This window comes from Nomascus leucogenys, chromosome X, assembly GCF_006542625.1.
Source record: "Nomascus leucogenys isolate Asia chromosome X, Asia_NLE_v1, whole genome shotgun sequence".
Lineage (NCBI taxonomy): Eukaryota > Metazoa > Chordata > Mammalia > Primates > Hylobatidae > Nomascus > Nomascus leucogenys.
Genome location: NC_044406.1, coordinates 80338327 through 80361118, shown reverse-complemented (window position 1 = coordinate 80361118; position 22792 = coordinate 80338327). Strand labels below are relative to the sequence as shown.

At 35.0% G+C, this 22792-nt stretch overlaps 1 protein-coding gene across 1 annotated transcript in view; it reads right to left on the bottom strand.

The window, feature by feature from the left end:
• Positions 1-22792, bottom strand: part of PCDH11X (protocadherin 11 X-linked) — a 787481-nt gene that overhangs the window by 220329 nt on the left and 544360 nt on the right. Inside the window, exon 8 of the mRNA XM_030807651.1 lies at positions 6336-6534. Within this exon, the coding sequence (XP_030663511.1) occupies positions 6336-6534 (199 nt within the window). The remainder of the gene's footprint in view (positions 1-6335; positions 6535-22792) is intronic.

Below are 22792 nucleotides of genomic sequence, written 5' to 3'. Positions count from 1 at the left end.
CAACCTCTATCTAATCCATGTGATATTTAAGATATTAAAGACACACTCATCTTAGAGACTGTCACGCAAATAAAATCCTGTAAATGTCTTCAAGTCTCCAACTTTAAAGATATACTTCTCATTTTAATTCATGACCTCTATAATTTTTTAAAGATTATCTCTAGCATAAAGCCTTTGTTGCCTTCACAAAGCCTATATACTCCAAATTAGCAGTCATTTTTCAATTGGTCTACATTGAGATTGCATCTCTTATATAGGGAAGTTGAATATGATAGGATGGTATCGTAAGATGTTTTACCCATTTTCTTATTATAATGTATTTATAAACTTTCAGAAGCTTCAGTAGAGAAAGATTTACTTTTGAAAAGCACGTCAGTTTAAATGGTAAAATTAATATACATCACAGAGCGTCTGCTACCAGATCACTGTTTACACCTGCCTAAGCACATTTATTATAAAAACTACTGTCACTACCAAGTATACCTTATTCTCTCTAAAACAATGGCAGATGGCTGAACTCTTGGGTGGAACCATTCTTTATAACCTGTTTATATATAGATACTTTTCTAACACTATTTACGTAACACATCAGGGACTAAAATAAACTGGTAATCATAGACAGTATCAATTATTACAATGATATTTCATTTGAAAAAGAATAAAAGTGACTTTGATATTATTGTTACCTTAAAAATATTAATAAATATTAAGGAAATTCTAAAATTTTCAATAGCAGCATAAAGCTATATATTATTTTCTGTTGGCAAGGCAATGAAATAGAGCAGGCATTTTTCCTTATATTTCCAGAACCCAGGGCCATGGAGTCCAACCTCTTTCTCAAAATAGACCATAACTGATATCATTGATAATGATAATATCACTCCTTAGAAATATGGAATGATTCATTTTTCAAAACACATGACATTAAGCTTGCTGAGCTGATTTAAATTATTTTACTCCCACCTCTCTACCATGGACTGACACTATTATATAGGCTAATGAGCACAGTTTTAAGAAATAATCTTACAAATACATAGCCTGCAGAGTCAGAATTGGCCTTGCTACGTAATTAACCTTTAAAGGGAGCATAACTTCTTTTGTTAAGTGGAATATATTTCCTATTTGTTTCATGTAAAAATATTAACAAAATGATTACATTCACTTTTCTTTTTATTGTAATACATGAAATGACATGTGACTTTCGTCAAAAATGCATTTTAAAGAAATATTAGAAAGCCTATGGAGTCAAATTTTCCTGGGCATATAGCAGCAAACAAAAACACTTAATTAACAGTTATATGGGTAACATTAGCTGAACTGTGGATTCAGATGATTTTCTGCCGCATCAGAAGTGTTACTCTCCTCTTAAATATACTAACCAATACTACTCCTTTTTTCTATAATTGAATCATATTTTCTCCTTGAATTTTTTAGATAAATAATTAGATCACTGCTTTCCCCAAGGTACTAGTATATCAATATTTTCTAGGAAAAAATATTTCCGTGGCTTTATTTTGCTTTTAGACAACTGACTCCTAATGTTTTTAATTACGAAAGGCTGAGTTTTAATGACCCATTACTAGCTTATTCTTTTAAAGTTCCACAGTTTTTGGTTTTGATTTTTTAATTTTACCAGTAGTCTACCTTTAGAATTAGATATTCAAATAATGAGATGTTCAAACACTTACTAGTAATTACCGTAGTGATATTCATGTCAATACTCTTAGCAGATCAAGAGAAAATCTGGCATTTCTCTGAGTAGAAATTCATTCTAGTCAATCAAATTGGTCTCCCACTTTTTATACCAATTTATTAGATTACTGGTAGAAGATCAATCAAAGTGCTTTGCCAGGGAAAGATTAATTACTTCCTTGTTGTGAATTAATTAGTAGTGTATTTGAGTGCTAAGCAAACCTGATCTACTGAAATAAAAATGAATGTCAAACAGATTTGCTAACCTGAGATAAACTCTAGCAGACATCATTTTAATAAAAACATATATTTATCTTTATTTTAAACATATAATTTTTTAGCCCTAAATGTTCTTGAAACTCTATATTTTCTTCTTTTGTATCCTAGAAATGACTATGGTATACAAAAAGAGGAAAAGCATTAACTTTTTTGGGGGAAGATGAAGAAATTTCACTCAAGTATTTTGTTACTTTAAGATTCAATGTTAGACACTAGACCAGCTATAACATTCTCAGATAGAGTGACTTCATGTGTGAAATGACCACATACAATGAAGAGGTTTTAAAAAATACAGATAACATAACTTGTTCAGTTGAAGAAAATTAAAATACTGATATAAACTAAATCATTCTCCTCTTCATTTTAGGGGGATTTTCTCTGCAATTGAACTGATTTATGGCTAGAAAGCTGAAGACTGATTTCAGCCTCTTTAGCAATACTCTATATCACCATTTCTCTTCCAAAGAATTATGGCTATTTTATCTCTTCCAATGAAGCTGGAAAATTATAATATGCCAGCAGATCAGTAGAAATGTAAAAATATTAGTAGTTACCCTTTTAGATCCAACTTACCTACAGTGAAAGAGCAGCAATGCATTCTCTATTTGAGGACAAAACATAAAAACCTGGCTTCATATACATAGAGTATTAAAAAATCTCAGAAGTTTAATGTGGTAGACATTTGCTAATATTTCTACATGTCTCAGAACTCAGTCTGAATTATAAAAACAGAAAAAAAATTTAGAAAAGAAATTGGAAAGCATTTTTAAATCATATCCTCAAAAATCATATTTTACCTGAGACTACTTAAAAATAAGTAGATAGGAACATAGGGCCATACATAGTTTAATGTGTTTACAGTAGTCCCAAGAGGATCTCACTGTCCTCACATCTCTGAGTTAACACTATACCTGGATATGTAAAATCCTCAAAAGGAGACTCACAACTTGTTCTTTACCAGGGCCACGTGTGTCTCCATGAATGTGTCTCAAGAAAATCCTTTGAAAATGCAGACATTATCTGTTCCAGTATCCACAGTAACCCAGCAGCAATCAATAGTGCTGTTTTTGAATTGGGTTTCTATTTTGTTTTTGCTTTTTAACAAATTAACTAGCTTCAAAGAGCAGGGGTCATTGTAAATAATCTGATGAGGCTATGGTAGGAGGAAAGGTCTGGAATATAGGCTGTCATCCAAGGAAGACAGAACTGTATAGAATGGCATTAAGTGACCCTTAGTCCAATGGCCACAGTAAAGAGATTGCAATTATAAAATTTAAAAATTACAAAGTCTTCAGATGGAATGAGACAGGATATTTTATTGAATTTGTCTCCTCAAAAAGTAATAATTGGCTTGAGTTTGTTTTCTTTATTTTAAAAAGGAAAGTTAATAGTCTTGGAAAAGACTTATGAATTGTGTGATTTCTTCATCTAAGCAGCAGATTTTTATCAACCAGGGAGCTATATTTTTAAAGCAATATTAATAAATCCCTTTAGCAAATTTTACAGAATACCCTTATTCATAAATGTCATATTTATTTCTGTTTTGTGAATTTACAAAGGATTTGCAGAACTATGTGCTATTTTTGGCAATTCACTAGCAAGAAAGAAAGCAGATTGAAGATGTAATACATTTCAAAATGTGAAATGGGAACTGCATAAATTAATTCCATTGCTTAAGGACAGCATTTATTTCCTCTAACACTTTACATTCCTATCAGTGGTGCTATTGACAAACACTGCACAGTTTATTGGCATCTGCTCCATATCATAAAACCCATTATTGGGTACTATTTCAGAGCTATAGCTTTGCTTTTTGAAGAATCAAAATACCTTACCATCAGTATTAGCCTAAAGAGATTACTTTGCTATGGCCAATTTTAACCAGCTATGTTTTTTCTTTTTAATTAAAACAACACACACACACACACACACACGTACTATGTTAAACATTTCACTACTGTGACACATTAAGACAATGGAACTTCATTTCAAGTAAATTATGGCGCTTCTTGCACTTTTAGTAAGGTCTCTGACTGTCCCAAAACAAAACTCCTAACCAAAATTTGCTTGGAACATGATTTAGGGGGAGGTTTCACATTTAGTAGAAGAGCAGTTTGTTAGTATTATTCATAGTAAAAAATAACATTTAAACATTCACTTAGCAATATTGTTAGACTTGTAGAAAATGAGCATTCATTTTTAATTATATCTACCCTTTGCATAAGTTTATTAAAATAATAAGCAGCAAAATATATAATTTGCTTTACTATTATCATTGCCCACAGACATCTCAATTTTAAAATAAAATCGATTAAGCAACTAAAGTTTTTAATGAAATTTTGTGAGTCCTTCATCCTGTAATTATGAACAAGATATTTAATGTTCAAGATAATAGTGTAAATATAATTAGAAGAGAGAAATGTTTAGCTCCTAATAGAAAGCACCTTTTTTTAAAAAAAAAAAGCCCCTAAGTATGTCAGCTAATACATTGATGCTAGCACTTACATCCTTAACTATAAACAAGATCAGCTTCTGTTAAGAACTATGCATTTGAATACTTTTTAAAACAACTACTTATTTCTAGATATAATTAGGATTAATAAAGCTATATTTAATGTTAAATGTTTTACTATTTCTAACACATACCAATTATCCTATTATTATCAACAGTATTCCATTTGACTCTCATTCAGTTGGAATTTTATTTCAGGGTGAGATGTGCACTGTGGATGCTTACTCTGAGTTTACTCTTTAATTGTTGCTATGCAATCCTCTATGAAAGAGGCTTAGTAACACATGTCACGTACAAATGAATCAACTCTTTCTAGTTTATAAAAATGATACTTATTCCATTTCTATATTCTTATTTAGCAGGGCATGATAGACCTACAACTAAAACAATGATTTATGGAGTAAAAAAGATCAGTGGCACCCTTGCTTAATCTGTATTTGTTACTTATGATCATATTCTTATTAGAGATTGGCTCTTAGTTCATTACACAAGTAAACATAATCACAACTATGTATTTCTACCAGGAGTCATTTTGCTGTGCTAAACAAAGTAAATTAAAGATAGTTTAGTGACACAAGGTATAGGGGAATTTTTTATCTTTAGAACAAATGTTGATCATTTATTCCAAGTATAAAATTGAAAATGGAGATAGTAGATGTTTAGGACTGTCTGAACTTGCTGACTCAAAAGTCTCTAATATTTTTATATTAAAAATACCTATAATATATAGCATCTACATTTGTAGAGAGAAAAAGTTGATGTTATGTTGTCATTGGTTCCATATATTTAGCCTTAGATTATATCATAATGTTTAGCCAATTCATTTCCCTAGTTTTTGAAGTTTCAAAAATAGAGGATTAAAATACAGTGATAGCGAAGCTATTTTGTCCTAAAGCTTAGAAGCTTTATTTGAATTATACATCCCTGCAATTCATAATGCTCAAAATAACCTTTCAAAATGTCCAGTTTATATTACCTTATTTATGTTTTTGCCAGGTATTTGGCCCATTTTTTTCATATTGGTTTATGGCTATGACTTTTCTCTCACATATATTGTATGCTTTTTTGTACCTACATACTTTTATGTATATAACATAAATGGAGCAAATTGTAGCTTCTTGCAATTTCAAGACTCTTCTGAGAAATATATATCTTATCAAATTTTGTATTTCCTGAAATTATAAATCAGCAAGGTTGTTCGCTACACGTTCAAGATAATACATTTAATGAAGTTTTATTTAATATCAACTCTATGATCCTTTTAAAGACTTCAACATCTTTGGAATCTGAAAAACACAGATTTTGTGCCTTCTGTCTGAAGACCAAATGTGAATATCTTTCTAAACAGTAACATGGTACACGTGTGTGATTTCAGTATATTACTGAAAACCTCAGATGCCCTCTCCTACATTGCAGTCAGGATCTCTTATTTCCTCAGAAAGAAAATAACTGTCAATGGTTTTTATCTCTACTAAAAATAAAAATAAAATCTAGAAAATAATTTTTATATATAAGAAAAAATTTACACCTTCACAAGTAAATGAATAAAATAAAATAAATTGGCTGTTTATATACAAATAAATATACAGGTGTACATAAATGGAAAATTCTATCTATGCCTTAACAAAGTCACTATAATAAATTTCATTCAGAGTAGTTATGATCATACATTTAAACTATTATAAACTGCCTTATACATGCCATCCATCTAATTCTGTATGTTTACCTTTCAAAAATGTGTCACTCTTCACCATAACATAATGAATTAGCCCATGTTATTATGGCTATGATAGCTTGAGTTGCAAACACAGTAAGCCCGTTTATATTGAGGAACCAGAGAGGTATCACTTACTTGATTCAGGATCGGAGTTGCCATCCCCTTCAGTGCGATTGTTGGGTGTGGCACGATCAAAGTACTCCTCCTTAGGATAGCCAAGGGGCAGGCCATGGGATGTGCTGGTAAGGCTGCCTGCATCATGGTCGCCCAGTCCACCATCACTGCCGCTTTCCTGAGAGCCTTCTGGCAGGTGAAATGTGACACGCCGCTGGGACTGAAAGGGAGAATGAAAATTACAGGGTTTCAGATATGATCTGAATAATTGCTTAATGCTGCAATTTAGAAAATGCATTATTTCGGCTATCTGGTGAAGACACATTAACATTATCTTGAGTTGTGAACAATTTCAGGCTTTTGTGAACACGTAATTCTGTGTTCAAACCCTCTTCACCTGAAGGCAGTGTTGCTTCCATTATGTTGCGAAACAAGGCACAGCCAGATGCAGAATGAAAGTTAACTTGCTCTAAAGCAAGAGACAGTCAGCTTTACAGCATATTTGAGCAAACTGGAAATTCCAATCATAATTTTAACATGTATTTATTTAGGTATTATTTGGCAATAATTTACTTTTTGAATAATAAGTGTGGATAAATATAACCATACTTTTTTGCTGTATCTGTAAGTTGCTAGTGAGCTGAAACTGTAAATAATAACACAAATTTATTCAATCATGTAGGCTTAGAAAACTAAAAGTACATCATCTTTTAGAAGAATCTTAGGGACAAAATTTTGAATTGGAATTTATTTAAATTGATTTCACTTTCTAAGAAAAAAATAATTACATAATATGGATAACAGTTAATGGTAATTATAAAAAAATTATAGTTATCATCATAAATGGTATTCCTAGCAGAATATAAAAATATATATACAAATAAAAATATAAAGATGAAACATTTGGTTTCCGAAAGAAGTTTGTAACATCTTCACCAGATCTTGTAGCAGCATTTTTGTTTGCAGCATTGCTATGCTAAATGTAGTAGTCTCCAAAAATAGGCTCCCCAATGGACATCACCTTTTGATATTCAGACTTTCAAGTAGCCTGAGACCACATTGAATCTGCACAGACTCTGTAATCAAACCTTGTAGCTTCTGCTTTGCACCCTTGGAAAACTCACCATGGAAAATAACAGCTGCATTGAAAGTAGTTTGAGTACTGGGAGCATGCCATACTGTGGGGAAGCTCAAGCTAGCTGCGTGGAAAGACTGTATAAAAAGAGACTACAATGCCGAGAGAGGCCCCACTGTTCCAGCCACTCAAGTTCAGGCGCCAGATATGTACATGAAGAACCCATTATGAACATTCCAGCTGGTGGCCTTATTGGAGTCATCCTAACCATCTTCAGATATTTGAGCACCCCCTACTTAAGGCAACAGTCATTGTGGAGCACAAATAGCTATATCTGCTGTACACTACCTAAATTCCTGACCTAAAAATTAAGAAGGACTATTGATTTTTATGTCCCCAAAGATTACTGATGGTTTGCTATGTAACAATAGATCAACCAGAGCACTAAACTACTGGCATCATGAAAGCTTCAAATTAGGTATAATTTATTTAAGAGATTTTCATACATCAAAGATCACAAGAATTTACGTCCTAGGCATTTTCATAACAGAATGCATATGTTTTCACAAATTCAGGTCTAACAGTCAGCCATTTCTTCAGATGGAGCTATGAAAAGATTTGAATATCATACTTCAAACTTATCGGAAGATATATGAAAATATAATAGATGCATATAATATTTAAGTAGCTCACTTGAATCTTCTTTAATTTTTAGCCATTATTTTTTATATTAAAGTCTCAATAAAATATGAGAAAATGACTAATGCATGTAATATGTAATATAATATATCTTAAGGAATATGTTTCTGATCATAAAATTACTTCTTCTAATGAGAAATAGTCTGCTGATTTTCTACATGTAAGTGTAACAGCCAGACAGGATTCCTTTGGGCCTGTCAGAGGGAGTAGCAGGTGGTGTTGGTTAAGGTAACTCTTAGCAGAATTAGTATGAGCAGAAAATAAACTGAATAACAGAAAAGCTTGCTGGAACTAAGTAATATTGAGGAGTTCAGAAGGCAGGGGTTTTTGTTGTTGTTTGTTTTGTTTTGTTTTGTTTTGTTTTAGACAGGGTCTCATTCTGTCATCCAGGTTGGAATGCAATGGCACAATCTTGGCTCACTGCAACCTCTACCTCCCAGGCTCAAGCGACCCTCCCATCTCAGCCTCCCAAGTAAATGGAACCATAGGTGCGCACCACCACGCCAAGCTAATTTTTTGTATTTTTTGTAGAGCTGGGGGTTCACCATGTTGCCCAGGCTGGTCTCGAACCTTGAGCTCAAGCAATCCACCCACCTAGGCCTCCGAAAGTGCTAGGATTACAGGCATGATCCACCTCACCCAGCCTTGGTTTTAGTTTTTTGGGGGATGAGTATTAGGTTGTGTGGAAGCTGTGAAGAGTGAGATTGACTGTATTATCTGATTAAACCACACTGTACCTTCTAAGATTTAAAGCATTTATCAGGGAAATAATGTAACTGAAATATCTTTTTGTATGCTTTTGCCTAGTCAATATCCCTTTTTCTGTTTGTCTTTGTATCTAGAACCCACAGTGAAAAGAGGAAAATAAAAGCTTCAGGTCGTCTTCTGATCACCTCTATACAGACATAGTCCGAATGCTACCCTGAATTACAGGACATTAAAATACATGGATTACCTAGCCTGTCAGTCATCTATTATTTATTAGTACCAAAGATATTTAGTAGGGAGCTACTGAAATAATCATCAATGCTGTATTCTTCAAAAGCAGAGTTTCATAAAAGTTTATAAAAAGTTTAGCTGCTTCAACTGTAAAGTCTCAGAGTACTAAATAAGCCCTTGTGAAACCGCCTTTGCAAAATTATGACTGAGACAGTGAAAGGTATCTAACCTAGCCAACTCCATCTTGCTTCTAACCTCCAAGCTGTCCTTGTCCATTCCTGGGAATAGGCTGAACTAACTTTGGGAGAAACTTAGTTTATAGTTTAAAACAAATACACTAACAGCCCTTTCCCAAAGCTGACCTCTTTCTTGCCTGGGGACTAGACTGCCTTTGTAAGATTAACATTAGCCACAAGATTAGAAATTTTGGTTTAGGAGTCATGCAGCTGGAGGCTACAAGATTCTGACCCTCCCTAAACTGCTCCTCAGATCAGTGCTTGAGATATTTTGCAGATCCTGCACTTGATGGACCAGCTGGCACCACCCAGATCGATAAACTGGCTTATCTGATCTTGTGGCCCCCACCCAGGAACTAACTCAGCCCAAGAAGACAGCTTTGAATCTCTACGATTTCACCCCTGACCAATCAGCACTCCTGGCTCACTGGCTTCCCCCCACCCACCAAGTTGTCCTTAAAAACTCTGCTCCCCAAATGCTCAGGGAGACTTATTTGAGTAATAATAAAACTCTGGACTCCCACACAGCCAACTCTACATGAATGACTCCTTCTCTATTGCAATCCCCCTGTCTTGATAAATCGGCTCTGTCTAGGCAGTGGGCAAGGTGAACCCACTGGGTGGTTACATTTGCATTCTTGTAAATAAACTAACTAAAACATTGTCAATAGCTTGTTAGATCTATGTAGAAATTCCTAATATATAAAAAATTCACAACATTTAAAGCAACTATCATCAGAGTGAGCTACAACCTACTTTGACCCAGCGATCCCGTTTCTGGGTATACACCCAAAGGATTATAAATCATTCTACTATAAAGACTCATGCACATGTACATTTATTGCGGCACTGTTCACAATAGCAAAGACTTGGAACCAACCCAAATGCCCATCAATGATAGACTGGATTAAGAAAATGTGGCACATATACACCATGGAATACTATGCAGCCATAAAAAAAGATGAGTTCATTTCCTTTGCAGGAACATGGATGAAGCTGGAAACCATCATTCTCAGCAAACTAACACAGGAACAGAAAACCAAACACTGCATGTTGTCACTCTTAAGTGGGAGTTGAACAATGAGAACACATGGACACAGGGAGGGAAACATCACACAGTGGGGCCTGTTGGAGGGTGTGGGGCTAGGGGAGGGATAGCATTAGGAGAAATACCTAATGTAGATGATGGGTTGATGGACGCAGCAAACCACCATGGCATGTGTATACTTATGTAAAAAAAATGCACATTCTGCACGTGTCCCAAAACTTAAGTATAATTAAAAAAAACCCACAACATTTATCTACAGTTTTAAAAATGATAAACTAATCATCCTCTAGGACCCCTCTTATAACCATTAAACTGAAGGGTCAGCAAACTTTTTCTGTAAAGAATTAGATAGTAAGTATTTTAGGCTTTGTGGGCCATATGATACGGTCTCTGTCTCAACTACTTAACCCTAATGTTGTAGTGTAAAAACAGCCATAGACAATATGAAACTGAATGGGCCTGCCTGTGTTCCGATAAAACTGTACTTACAGACATTAAAATTTAAAATTTAGATACTTTTATGTATTATTAAATATAATGTTTTGCTTGAACTTCTTCATCATTTGGCTCTAAAGGCCATGGTTTGAAGACCTCTGATCTGGAAGGCTAATTTTGTCAATATGGAAAAGCTGGTTAAAAATAATTATTGTGCAGTATAAAAGGGCTACTACATTAATATTCATGTCATAATTTGTTCATGACAAATTTCTGTCTGTAGCCCTGCAGAGAAGTTGTGACACAGAAATTAAAACTAATCTATTGACTGGAATAGTGACTTTATGGGATGGAAATAAATCCTGGCGTTTTCATGAATAAATATTTGCCCTGAAAAACTAGTTATTTTCTGCCAGTAGCAGAGAGAAATAGCACAGAATGCCTCTCCCTAAAATCTACACACCTCATTTTAGCTCAAATGAATCAAAATTCCAGAACACAACGATACCCAGAAATTATATTGGTGTCATTCACATAAATCATTTACAGGCAAAACATCAAATCCCCAGCATTCTTGTGTCCATTAAACCTCATGAAGGCATCATGTCATACTAATTATCAGGTAAATATTTTTACATTTCATAACATGATGTAAGTGGCATTTTGGACAGGTTAATCTGGCACCAAAGAGGCTGCATGCAGATAGGTGACCCTGTGATTCTAATTATAGAATACTTGAGTATCATGTTAGAGAAGGCTCATTAGAATTACTTATACAACCTTGCACACGCCATGAGTCCAAATCTAATACACTCTAACCCAATCTTCCTTTGGATTCACTGTCATCACCAGTAACTCTGATTAGAAAGAGTAATCATAAGTAGGGTCATTACTTTCTAAAGATTACCATATGCAAGTTTGTTTTTGATTTATGTATAAAACACTTTGAATTTCAAACTATTAAGAATACTTTAAGTTTCCAAGTTCCCACATTTTATAATAGTAAACAACCTCATTCTGAATGTCAGAGGATTTCTGCATTTTTTTCCATAGGTACTGTCTCTTAGCCAAATGATTTATATTTACTCAATATATCATAAAGTAAAATGTGCAAATAGCCTGGTTAGAAACTAAAGATTTTCACGTGCATTATATGGCCAGCATGCACATCCCATGTGAAGATCATAATTTGCAGTGTAAATCTCACAGATTACATATCAGGCCTTTTTATTTTGTAGCAGGCCTTTACTACTTGGCCCTGAAATTTGTAGTCATAAAACTTTCTACTTTACCAACTCAAGTCATTTTGCAGGATGGATCAGTTGACCTGTTGGCCTAATTGTGTTTTCACTGCTTCATTTTTTTCTTTTATTTTCTTTCTTTTTTTTTTTTTTCTTTTTTCGAGATGGAGTCTTGCTCTGTCGCCCAGGCTGGAGTGCAGTGGTGCAGTCTCAGCCTACTGCAACCTCTGCCTCCCAGGTTCAAGCAATTCTCCTGCCTCAGCCTCCCGAGTAGTTGGGACTACAGGCACCTGCCACCACACCTGGCTAATTTTTGTATTTTTAGCAGAGACAGGGTTTCACCATATTGGCCAGGCTGGTCTCGAACTCCTAACCTTGTGATCCACTCGCTTCAGCCTCCCAGAGTGCTGGGATTACAGGCGTGAGCCACTGCTCCTGGCCTCACTGCTCCATTTCATAAAATTTGAATAGTCTCATTTCTCATGTTTCTGGGAGTTTTACCCTTCATGGCTATTTTTTTTTAAGTACCATAATACATCACCAGCATGTGCTGGAGGCTTTTTATGAAGCTACATTGTACCAGAATCAGGTGACCTCCTAGCTCTGACTATTCTGCCATTACATTTTTCATGGTATAAGTTGTGTGTGTGTGTGGCACAGTCAGACATATTTTTTGCTGATTAGAAGACTACATGGCATTATAAGCAAGCAACTTTCCTTCTTTCCTTGAATCACAATTCATTTCAGCTCAATCAGAATGGAAATAATCTATTTGTAGACATGCAAGATGAAGCTTCTTCTTTCAGGAATATTATTGCTTATAAATTGTTAAATTGGCTATTACTGCAGTTGTGTGAACTTTGCAAATGAAATAGCAATATTGTGAATGTTTGAGAAACTATAATTCTTTGACTAACATTTAAAATACGACAGAATTGAAACAACAAGCTTTGAAACTGGCATGTGTCAAAAAAGCCATTAAGTAATACTAAAACCAAATATTAAAACTGAAATAGACAATGGTTTCAATGAAAAGCCTAATTATCAGTCAAAAAAAGAATAGTAGAAATATCTACATTGTTTTTGGTACTAACCACATCCATATTTAGTGACTTACATTTAAACTTATGAATTACCAAAGCACCTTGACTATCCAATAGTTATTCGATAGCCTAAGCTATCCTAAAAGAACCTCATATCAGGAAGTAAGTGGGGGAATAAAGGCATGTAAATTCCTAAAGTATTTATCACAAAGTTTGTTTTCAGAATCATATCTACCATACTCTGCTTTTACTTTTAATTTTAACAACCTTGGATATCTGTGTCTCCAGCTCACAGTGAGTATTAGGAGGGTTGGTAGCTGCTAGAAATGAAAACATTGACAGAAGGAGAAGTTCCCACCAATTTTCTTTAGATCTGCCTTTAGCTGCATAAAATATGTGTGATTATTCTTCTACATGACAAGCTCTCCTGTGTTTGAAGATAGTTAAGACTCATGTATAAGTCTTCCTATTCCAGGCTATAATTCCCATCCTAATTTGTTATGGTTTTCAGAACTTTTACTATCCTATTAACCCTTTTCATTTTTGTCCCTGTAGTCTACTAGCATAATTAACAAGAAAACCTAAACTACTTACTCCATTGTCAGTGATGAAATAGACTTGGGAGATGATGGAACCATGGATCACATATGATCCAAATAATCATTTTATTTTTAAGAATATTAGTCAATAGTTAAGTTTTTCTAGTTGTTATTTGAAAATGTTTCCATAAAATAAGCCACAAGTTTGGTTTGAACACTGCTTTGTCTCTGGTGTCACTCTTTTATATTTGCAAAATAATTCTCCCTGTGCCATAGTTACACAACATGTCTGTTTAATTGATACATTTTAAACAAACCAAATGTCGTTCAAGCAACAGATGGTTTCTGACTTGGATTAGATGTTGGAATAATTTCGTAGCATACAACGAAAGAGGAAAAACCTGGCATTGTCATTAATTGCCTAAACGCTTGGATCAAAATATTTCTTGTTTAATGTTAGTAAAAAATGCAACAAAAATTTATGATGGTGAATAAATATCAGTTTTTAAATAATAATTATTAGAATGTATTCCTAATAAAGTTGGAGAATGTACACATCGGCTAGTATGCTAGCAATTTCGTTAGTGTGTTGAGTTTATGGATAGTGGTAACATGTTTGTTTTAGATCCATTCTGGTGTATATGAAATATGTTTATTTCATCTTTTTTACCTGGTGTTCATTAGCACATGGAAAACAATGCTGCTTTGTAATATGTGTCACTTCCTGGAAATTAATATGAGATGAATAGACCAATGTTTCCTTTGAACTTATCTTACATTTAAAAAAAATTGAAGTTCTATAATCATCATAGACAATCAAATAATAAATTAAAATAGTTACATCTTCCAGTAATAATATTCACCAGTGTGGAAGATAGTAGCAAGCAATGTTGTGGTAAATATAGTTGTGGGTGGAGTTGTGGGGAGGAATTGTAACCAACTAATATCTGTAGTGTTGCTGTAGTCTTTTACTTGTGGATCTCTCTACAGAGGTGTATTTCTTCTAAAAGCAGACTCCCCTCTACTTATTTTCCATACAAACAAAAATATCTCTATATACTGTCTACCACACCCACATACTCCACACGCACATATACACATACACACACACGGTATTAAAAATAACCTCAAAGTGACTGACAAATTAAAGAATTAAAAAAAAAAAAAGATCATTATGCTATGGTCCCAGGAGTAAATTGATATGGCACTGTCCTTTTCATTTTTCATAAAAAGGTATACACATATACTTCTTAATTATTTCTAAATTGAGGATGGGAATACAAACTAGTAGAAAGATATAGTCTCCAACTCTAAAACCCATAAATCAATCTTATATATTTACCTCCAATATATTATTTGGACCTTTTGTAACACTACTTTTGTTGCCTTTCATAACATTTGGGAATTAGATAAGGGCATGCAAATTTGGATAAAATTGATAGCTAGCTACTGCAACCAGTAGCTATCAAGTGGCTTTCAAAACATCAGCTACGTAGAAATCACCTAGTTAATTTGCTAATCATGCAAGTGTCACAAGATCTTTGGGGTGTTGCTTCAGCAGACAGAAACCTCTGTGGCCGATGGTGCCTTTGCTTGAGTTTTTCTCGGGCCTACTGGGCTTATTCCACCCACTTGGCTTGGCAGGCTGCGCTCAGGTCTCACTACCAGCCCGGATCCCATGCCTGCCAAAGGCAAGTCAGATGCAGGGAGGAGAGGGGTGTGTGAGTGAGCAAGCACAAGTTCTGGCCACTGCGCATAACCAGGTACACTGGCTGTAGTGAGGTGGGCAGCTCCAGGTGCTGGTGTGGGCACTGGATCCCTGCAAGGCTGCAGCTGAACCAAGTGTACTGCAAGTGAATTGGGCACCAGGGAACATGGTGGCACCTGGAAGCTTGGAGATGCCAGGAATCACAGAGCCCCAGAAAGGGTGTCACAGCCCTGGCTCAGGGAGCTCCTAGGTCCAGGCTCCCCAAAGGGCACAGCTCTTCTCTTCTTCTCTCTTCTATCCTCATCACCCCCAACGTGGCAAGTTGGGGTGGCGGGGGGGTAGTGTTTCAGCCCTGTTTGTGTTACAGCTCTTTCAGTCCTGCCATTTGGTGGGTCCTGAGTCCTGTGTCCAGGAAGAATGAGGTATGCAGACAACTGGAGTGGGAGCAAAGTGAAGAGATGCTTTGTTGAGTGACAGCGCACCTCTCAGAAGACACGGAGTGGGTAGCTCCTAACAGCAGTTAGGTCATCTGTCGTTTGCCCAATTCTCACTGAGTCCTGGAGTTTTTATGGGCTTGAGACGGGAGGAAGTCCATGCTGATTGGTCCATGGACAGCCATAGGCAGGCCAGAAAAAGCACACATTCTCACTCTGGTCTGAGGAACTGGCCAACGGTCCCCCAGGCTTCAGGCCTTCTCTGACTGGAAGGTGGGACTTCACCAGGGACATGCCCTTTTCTGAGCAGAAGCCTCTATGCCTCCTGACGCTATCAATTATGTCATCCATGGCACCCACTATCAATCATGTCATCTATGGCACCCAGGCTGTTCATGCCAAAGGGCACCTTCAGGCCCATGCCCAGCTGCCCTCAGCACTCCCTCTGCTTCCCTCCCTTGTTTGTGGGTGGTCAAAGTCTGGAGGGGGCTGAGGCAGCCATGGGCATGTCAGCACCGCCAAAAGCTCACACATATCCCACCAGGTTGCCACAATGCCCAGGCTTGACCTCAACTTTGCTCCAAAATTGGAGTGGGCAGCTGGAGAGCTGAGAGGCCAAGCAGCAGGAGCAGGCTCTTTCAAGCCTGCTGGGGCAGGAGGGCTTCCTGGGTCCCCAAGAGCACAGGATGCCTGGGGCAGCAGTCCCAGCTGGGCCCCTGCAACTGCACCTGGGAGGGCGAGGCTCTCACCCCTCCAATTCAGAAGGAGGCGGGGCTCCCGCCTGTTCCTGGTTCCCACAGGCTCCATGGAGCATGCAACCCTGGTCACGCCTCCCCCACTGCAGCTGGTGTCATGGCAGTGGCCACTCCAGACAGCCGCGACTGCCGTCACAAATTCCTGGGTTTCAACATTCAAATATTCTGTTCTGTTTTAGTAGGTCTGAAGTAAGATTCAGATTATTTAAGCCACATGGTCTACCATAGAGTGAATGTTTGTGTCACCCTAAAATTCATATGTTAAAACATAATCACTAATGTGATGGCATCTGGAAGTTGGCCTTTGGGAGGTGCTTAGGTCACGAGGGCAGATCCCTTATAAATCAGATTAGTGCCCTAATATAAGTGACTTCAAAGATCTCTTACCCTTTCTGCCATGTGAGTACACAGTGAAAAGATGCCTCCTTGTCTATGAACCAGGAAGTGAGCCTTCACCAGACACTGAATTTGCCAACAGCTTGATCTAGGACTTCTTAGCCTCCAGAACGCTGAGAAATAAATTTATGTTGTTTATAAGCCACCTAGTTAATAGCATTTTGTTCTAGCACCCTGAGCAGATTAAGACACGGTTCTTTGACAATTTCAGAAACATATATATATTTATATGTATGTATGAGAGAAAACTGGGAATACTGATTAAGTTTTCTAAATATGTTTATAATAGACTATTTTTTTGGCATTTTAATATGAATGATCATATTAATGAAATTCTAAAGATGTCAGACTGCACCCTAATTAGAAAAATTTTAGAATATGATTATTTCATAATTTTTATTCTGTAGACATCTCCTTTTGCCACAATATTATATTTAATCACATCTCTTACCCTGACACTCATTAAAGGACCATTAAACAAGACAACTTACAGTGAAACTATGAAATAAAAACTCTCAAACTGAAATCATTACTTTTCCTAAAAATCAAAAATAAATCTATGCAAAAATATCTTTCTAAATTTATAATATTAATCATCCTAAGGCATTTGAAATCATCATGGGCAACATTTCTGGGATTTTTATTGCTCGTATACTCTCTCTGTAGATCAAAAATACATTGCGTTGATCAGAGAAATCACGATTACAATTTGTTATCTGTTGAATAATTAAATTCTATAACATTCAAAAGTCATAGGATTATCTTAAAAATAAAAGACTAATTCTGAAACATGAATATATTCACTTTTACTTGGCAAAATTGATGAATTGTCTTTGGATATATATAATTTTATATTTTCAAGCCACTACATCTATTAACTACACAGTTTAATCAGTTCACTTTTAATTCACTTTAATTAGTTGCTATTACTAGAATGATTTTGATAAACGATACATATGATCTAGTTATGACGTTATTAACACAGAGATGGCCATGGTATAATATAATGAAAAAATGTGGGATGGGGGAGCTTCACAGATATGAAATTATCTGTGGATAATTTGATCATACTAGAGTGATGCTGTTCTGAAGAAAAACTAAGACAATTGCATGATACTATAAGGATTAAAATAAAATCAGTAAAAATTTTTTTTCAGATTATATGCATGTGTGAATAAAGGAATCACATATTTTCTATTTAATAAGAATTGATTATTGCTTGGTACGGCCTTCATAATACAAAATTTTGCTTTTATTTACAATGAAGACAAGTTGGATCATAGGACTGTTAAAATCAGAGCTATGAATCTCATGGCACTGAAGAAAAAATATTGCTAAAAGAGATTTGTGCTTAAGAGCTCTATAAACTGCAGTGTTGGGGCACCTTCATTCATAATAAATAGTCCCAAATTAGTATAATGACTCTAGGTCCGATACTGAGTTCAATTAATGTTAAATGCAATGAGCCTTCCAAAAGTTCTGATTTCCGAAGTGCATTCAATGGTTTATTTAAGATATACAAATTGAAAATATTATATCCTACAAGATACAGTAGGTCATATTTTACAATTTTAAGAGTAGTGTTGTCTCTAGCTCTCTGAAGTTCCTATTAAATTTCAAAATGATACCTTTCTGTCCTTTCCACTTAACACCTTGACAATTCTTCAGTAAGTAACTAACACATAGAATCTATATAACTGCACCTAGCAATTATATAGAATATTTCCTATATAGCAATTATATAGAATATATTTCCTATATATATTCTATATATATATATTCTATATATATAGACTATTTCCTATATAGCAATTATATAGAATATATTTCCTATATAGCAATTATATAGAATATATTTCCTATATAGCAATTATATAGAATATATTTCCTATATAGCAATTATATAGAATATAACTATACCTAGCAATTATATAGAATATTTAAAAACAGATAGAAAATTATCTGTTTTTAAAAAATATTTTGAACATGTTTCCAAATCTTAATGTAAATCACAAGTGACTCATTAGTAACTGACATAAGGGTCAGGAGTTAGAACTGGTGGTACTTTGAAAACTGCCATTAGCTAATAATGTTTAAATTTAAAGAATGTTAAATTAAACATAATGGAACATTAAGTTATTGTCACAAATAAGTACAGTATTTATTTATTTATTTATTTATTTTTGCAAAAAGTGATACTGAAAAGAGGAAGAATCAAGTGCTATCTATTTTACCTAAAGAGTAGCGCACTCTGAACATTTGCTTCTGTTTTGACATCAGCCTTTGAAATATGTTTTATTAATCTAGACTTCACCTTCACTTAGTGATCACAGACAACCAGGCAGCTTAAAATCCTAATAGACATATGGCAAAAAGAATTAATTTAGCCTTATTGTTGAAAGATGAATTTGCTGTATATTAGTGCTGCTGGATATTTTTTTTGTTCAATAGCTTCGTGAAAATGCAAATCATCAAATCTCTTCAGTGTGTTTGTTAAATTTTGTTAGTTTTCATGCTCCTCTAAAATTGCTTATTTATGAATCAATTTAAATTTTGTTGCGGTAATGAAGCAAAAGCAAAATAATTACATCACTTTGAGAAAATAACACAAGTAATTCGATGTTAAGAGGGTAAACTCTAAGTTGGAAACTGGTCATAAGAGACGGGATAAATTCAAATTAAAGACAGTTTCTCATCCCGCAATTGATTTTTTAAAACAAGTTTGACATGTCAGTTTGTGGTACATTTTATGAAATAGAGTTTTCTCTGATCCAAATAACAGCGAAATATATTGTGATATATACATTTACAAATATGATCTCAGACCTAATAGGGGAAAGAAGGGCAAAAAGAAGATATCTCGATGGTAGGAAGAATACACACACACACATGCACATGCATTCACATATGCACGATGCTTTTCAAAAGTCTAAGCACATCAATATTTCTTAATTTCCTTCTCAGGATATTTAAAAAAAATTGCCTTTAACAAACAAAACAAGGCCGGGTGCAGTGGCTCACGCCTATAATCCCAGCACTCTGGGAGGCCGAGGAGGGTGGATCACAAGGTCAGGAGTTCGAGACCAGCCTGGCCAAGATGGTGAAACCCTGTCTCTACTAAAAATACAAAAATTAGCCGGGCGTGGTGGTAGGTTCCTGTAATCCCAGCTACTCGGGAGGCTGTGGCAGGGAACTGCTTGAACCGGGGAGGCGGAGATTGCAGTGAGCCGGGATTGTGCCACTGCACTCCAGCCTGGGTGACAGAGCGAGACTCCATCTCAAAAACAAACAAAGAAACAAAAAACAAAAACATATTAAAAGTCATGTAAACAGGTAAACACTTTAAATATGCAATAATCTTTAGATACTACTAGCAGATATTTTTAATGTAATAATTGAAAATACATATAAACATAAACTAATTCTTAAAAATATAAATGAATGGTCCGGGTTCAGTGGCTCACGCCTGTAATCCCAGCGCTTTGGGAGGCTGAGGTGGGTGGATCATGAGGTCAGGAGATCAAGACCATCCTGGCTAACATGGTGAAACCCCATCTCTACAAACAACTACAAAAAAAAATTAGCCGGGCTTGGTGGTGGGCGCCTGTAGTCCTAGCTACTCGGGAGGCTGAGGCAGGAGAATGGCATGAACCCAGGAGGTGGAGCTTGCAGTGAGCTGAGATCGTGCCACTGCACTCCAGCCTGGGCAACTGAGCAAGACTCCATCTCAAAAAAAAAAAAAAAAAAAAAATATATATATATATAATATACACACATATATAAATGAATGGAATGATTAAAAAGTAAGTGAGGTAAACCCTTAACAATCTGCATGTTTAATTTTATATTTAATAATCCCAAATATTTAGGATAAATTTTCATTGTTTAATTGCACATTTTAAAAATTTTGCCATGCCAATGTATTATGAAGAAATCACATCTAAGTTTGCTTATCCATATATTCATATAATATCAACAAAAATCACTGATTTATTTGACACCAATAATTTCAAGATAGTAATTAATAATTCAATTTGATAAGCCTTTGGACATTTTCATAAATTTTATACACAATTTAAATATGGATAAACAAGATCTGAATTACATTTCACACATGGTGATATGGATTATCATTTTAAAACCTGGCTCAATTGAATTCCAAAGACATTTGTTAAATGGCAACGGTGTAACATTTGTTAAATGTTGCTTATTACACTTGAACACATCTCAGATCCAGAGGATCTTTCTATTATTTTCAACTGAACCAACAAAAAGCTCACGTTCCAGAAGAATCATTCTGCAAACAAATATAATCAATTGTCATACCAGAAATGTAGCATATTGTGAAGCTTCCACTTCTAATGTTCATTTGTTAGGAGGAAAAAAAACAGACTTTTCACTGATATTCTAAAGTACTGATAAAGGTCCTCCTGACTATTACTATGCTAAGTGCAAATATCTGGAGACAAAGAGTGAGCACTCTCTGGGAGACAATGGATAAATCGTCTTTGGATAAAAGAGAAACGTTAAGATAACAAACTTGTACTGAGGAAACTTGAAGCAGTATTCTGTGGTGGAAAAGATAAAATGTGAGTTATACATAATTCAATTGAAAATAGTCTTCAGAAATTTAAAATTTGGTAAATGTTTTTTAAAGGGTTGCATTATTTATTTTTAAAATTCATATTATAAAAAAAGAAATGGCCAGGAAAATATACAGTTCCATGATTCATTCCTGAAGAAAAAAAATGACAAATATAAAAGTGACGTTTTGAAAATGCAATAAAAACAACATAAAGACTATATGAAACCATGGAAATTGTAACTGGTCACTTCATTAAATATAATTATATATAAAAACTTCAAAACAATCTCATAGGAATATGCATCCTTGGTCTTTAAAATGTCTCATTTTGTAGTGCAACATCTACAAACAAGTAAATTATTGTTTTTTTAATCGCCACAGGAGTTGCGGTGCAAAATTGGTTATTGGAATAGGATGAGTACTGTGAAGTCTTAGAAAAATAGGATACAATTTCATTTAGATGAATGAAAGTAAATGAATACAGTTCACTTGTTCGAACACTGTCTTCTGTTTAAAAAATCAGTTAATTCAGTAGAGCATTACTCTTTAGTTTTACACTAAAATATATAGGCACATTTCTAAGGATCAAATCTAATTATCTTTCTCATACAATTACTTGATTATTAATGAGCTGTTTAAAAAAATCGAAGTGGTTAATACCTCAGCCTCTTTCAAGAAAAGCCTACTTCCTAATTTCTCTCAGAGATTTTAAGATTCAGAAGCATCCTTTTAAGAGTTGTATTCTGCTCCTTTCTTACTTTGAAATCTAATGCAGTGAAGGATTTTAAAACGCATCATTCCAGAATATGCTCTTTGGCATAAGAATTGTTTTGAGCTAAAGGCATTTGAAAAACAGCAGGTGCAAGAAGTTCACTCTGACCTTCATTCTGTTTCTTAACAGCAGGAGACGAAATTCCCATGTGAAAGATATCCTCTTTGTACTGGAAGGCAAGAAACCTTGTCTTTGAGGACAGAAAATTGAGACTGAGGGAAATTTGTACAAACTTTGTTAAACCAAGCTTATCTTCTTAGTCACAACTCTACCCAATTAACTCCTCTAGCCCAAACCCCTTTGTCTTGTTACATTTTCACAATTTACTACATTTTGTCCAATACAGCATGTAAGTTTTCAACTCCAACTGCGTCTTTGGGTCTTCATTTCCTTATTTATGAAGACTCCCATGCCATGTAAAACTTGTATTGAATAAATACATATACATTTCTTCTATTGACCTGTCTCGTGTCAGTTTAATTCCCATATCCAGCAGAAAAACCCTAAGAGTAAGGGCAAAAGTTTGCCTTCCTTTCAGCAGTCTCTAAAACATATTTTTATCTCCTAGTATCA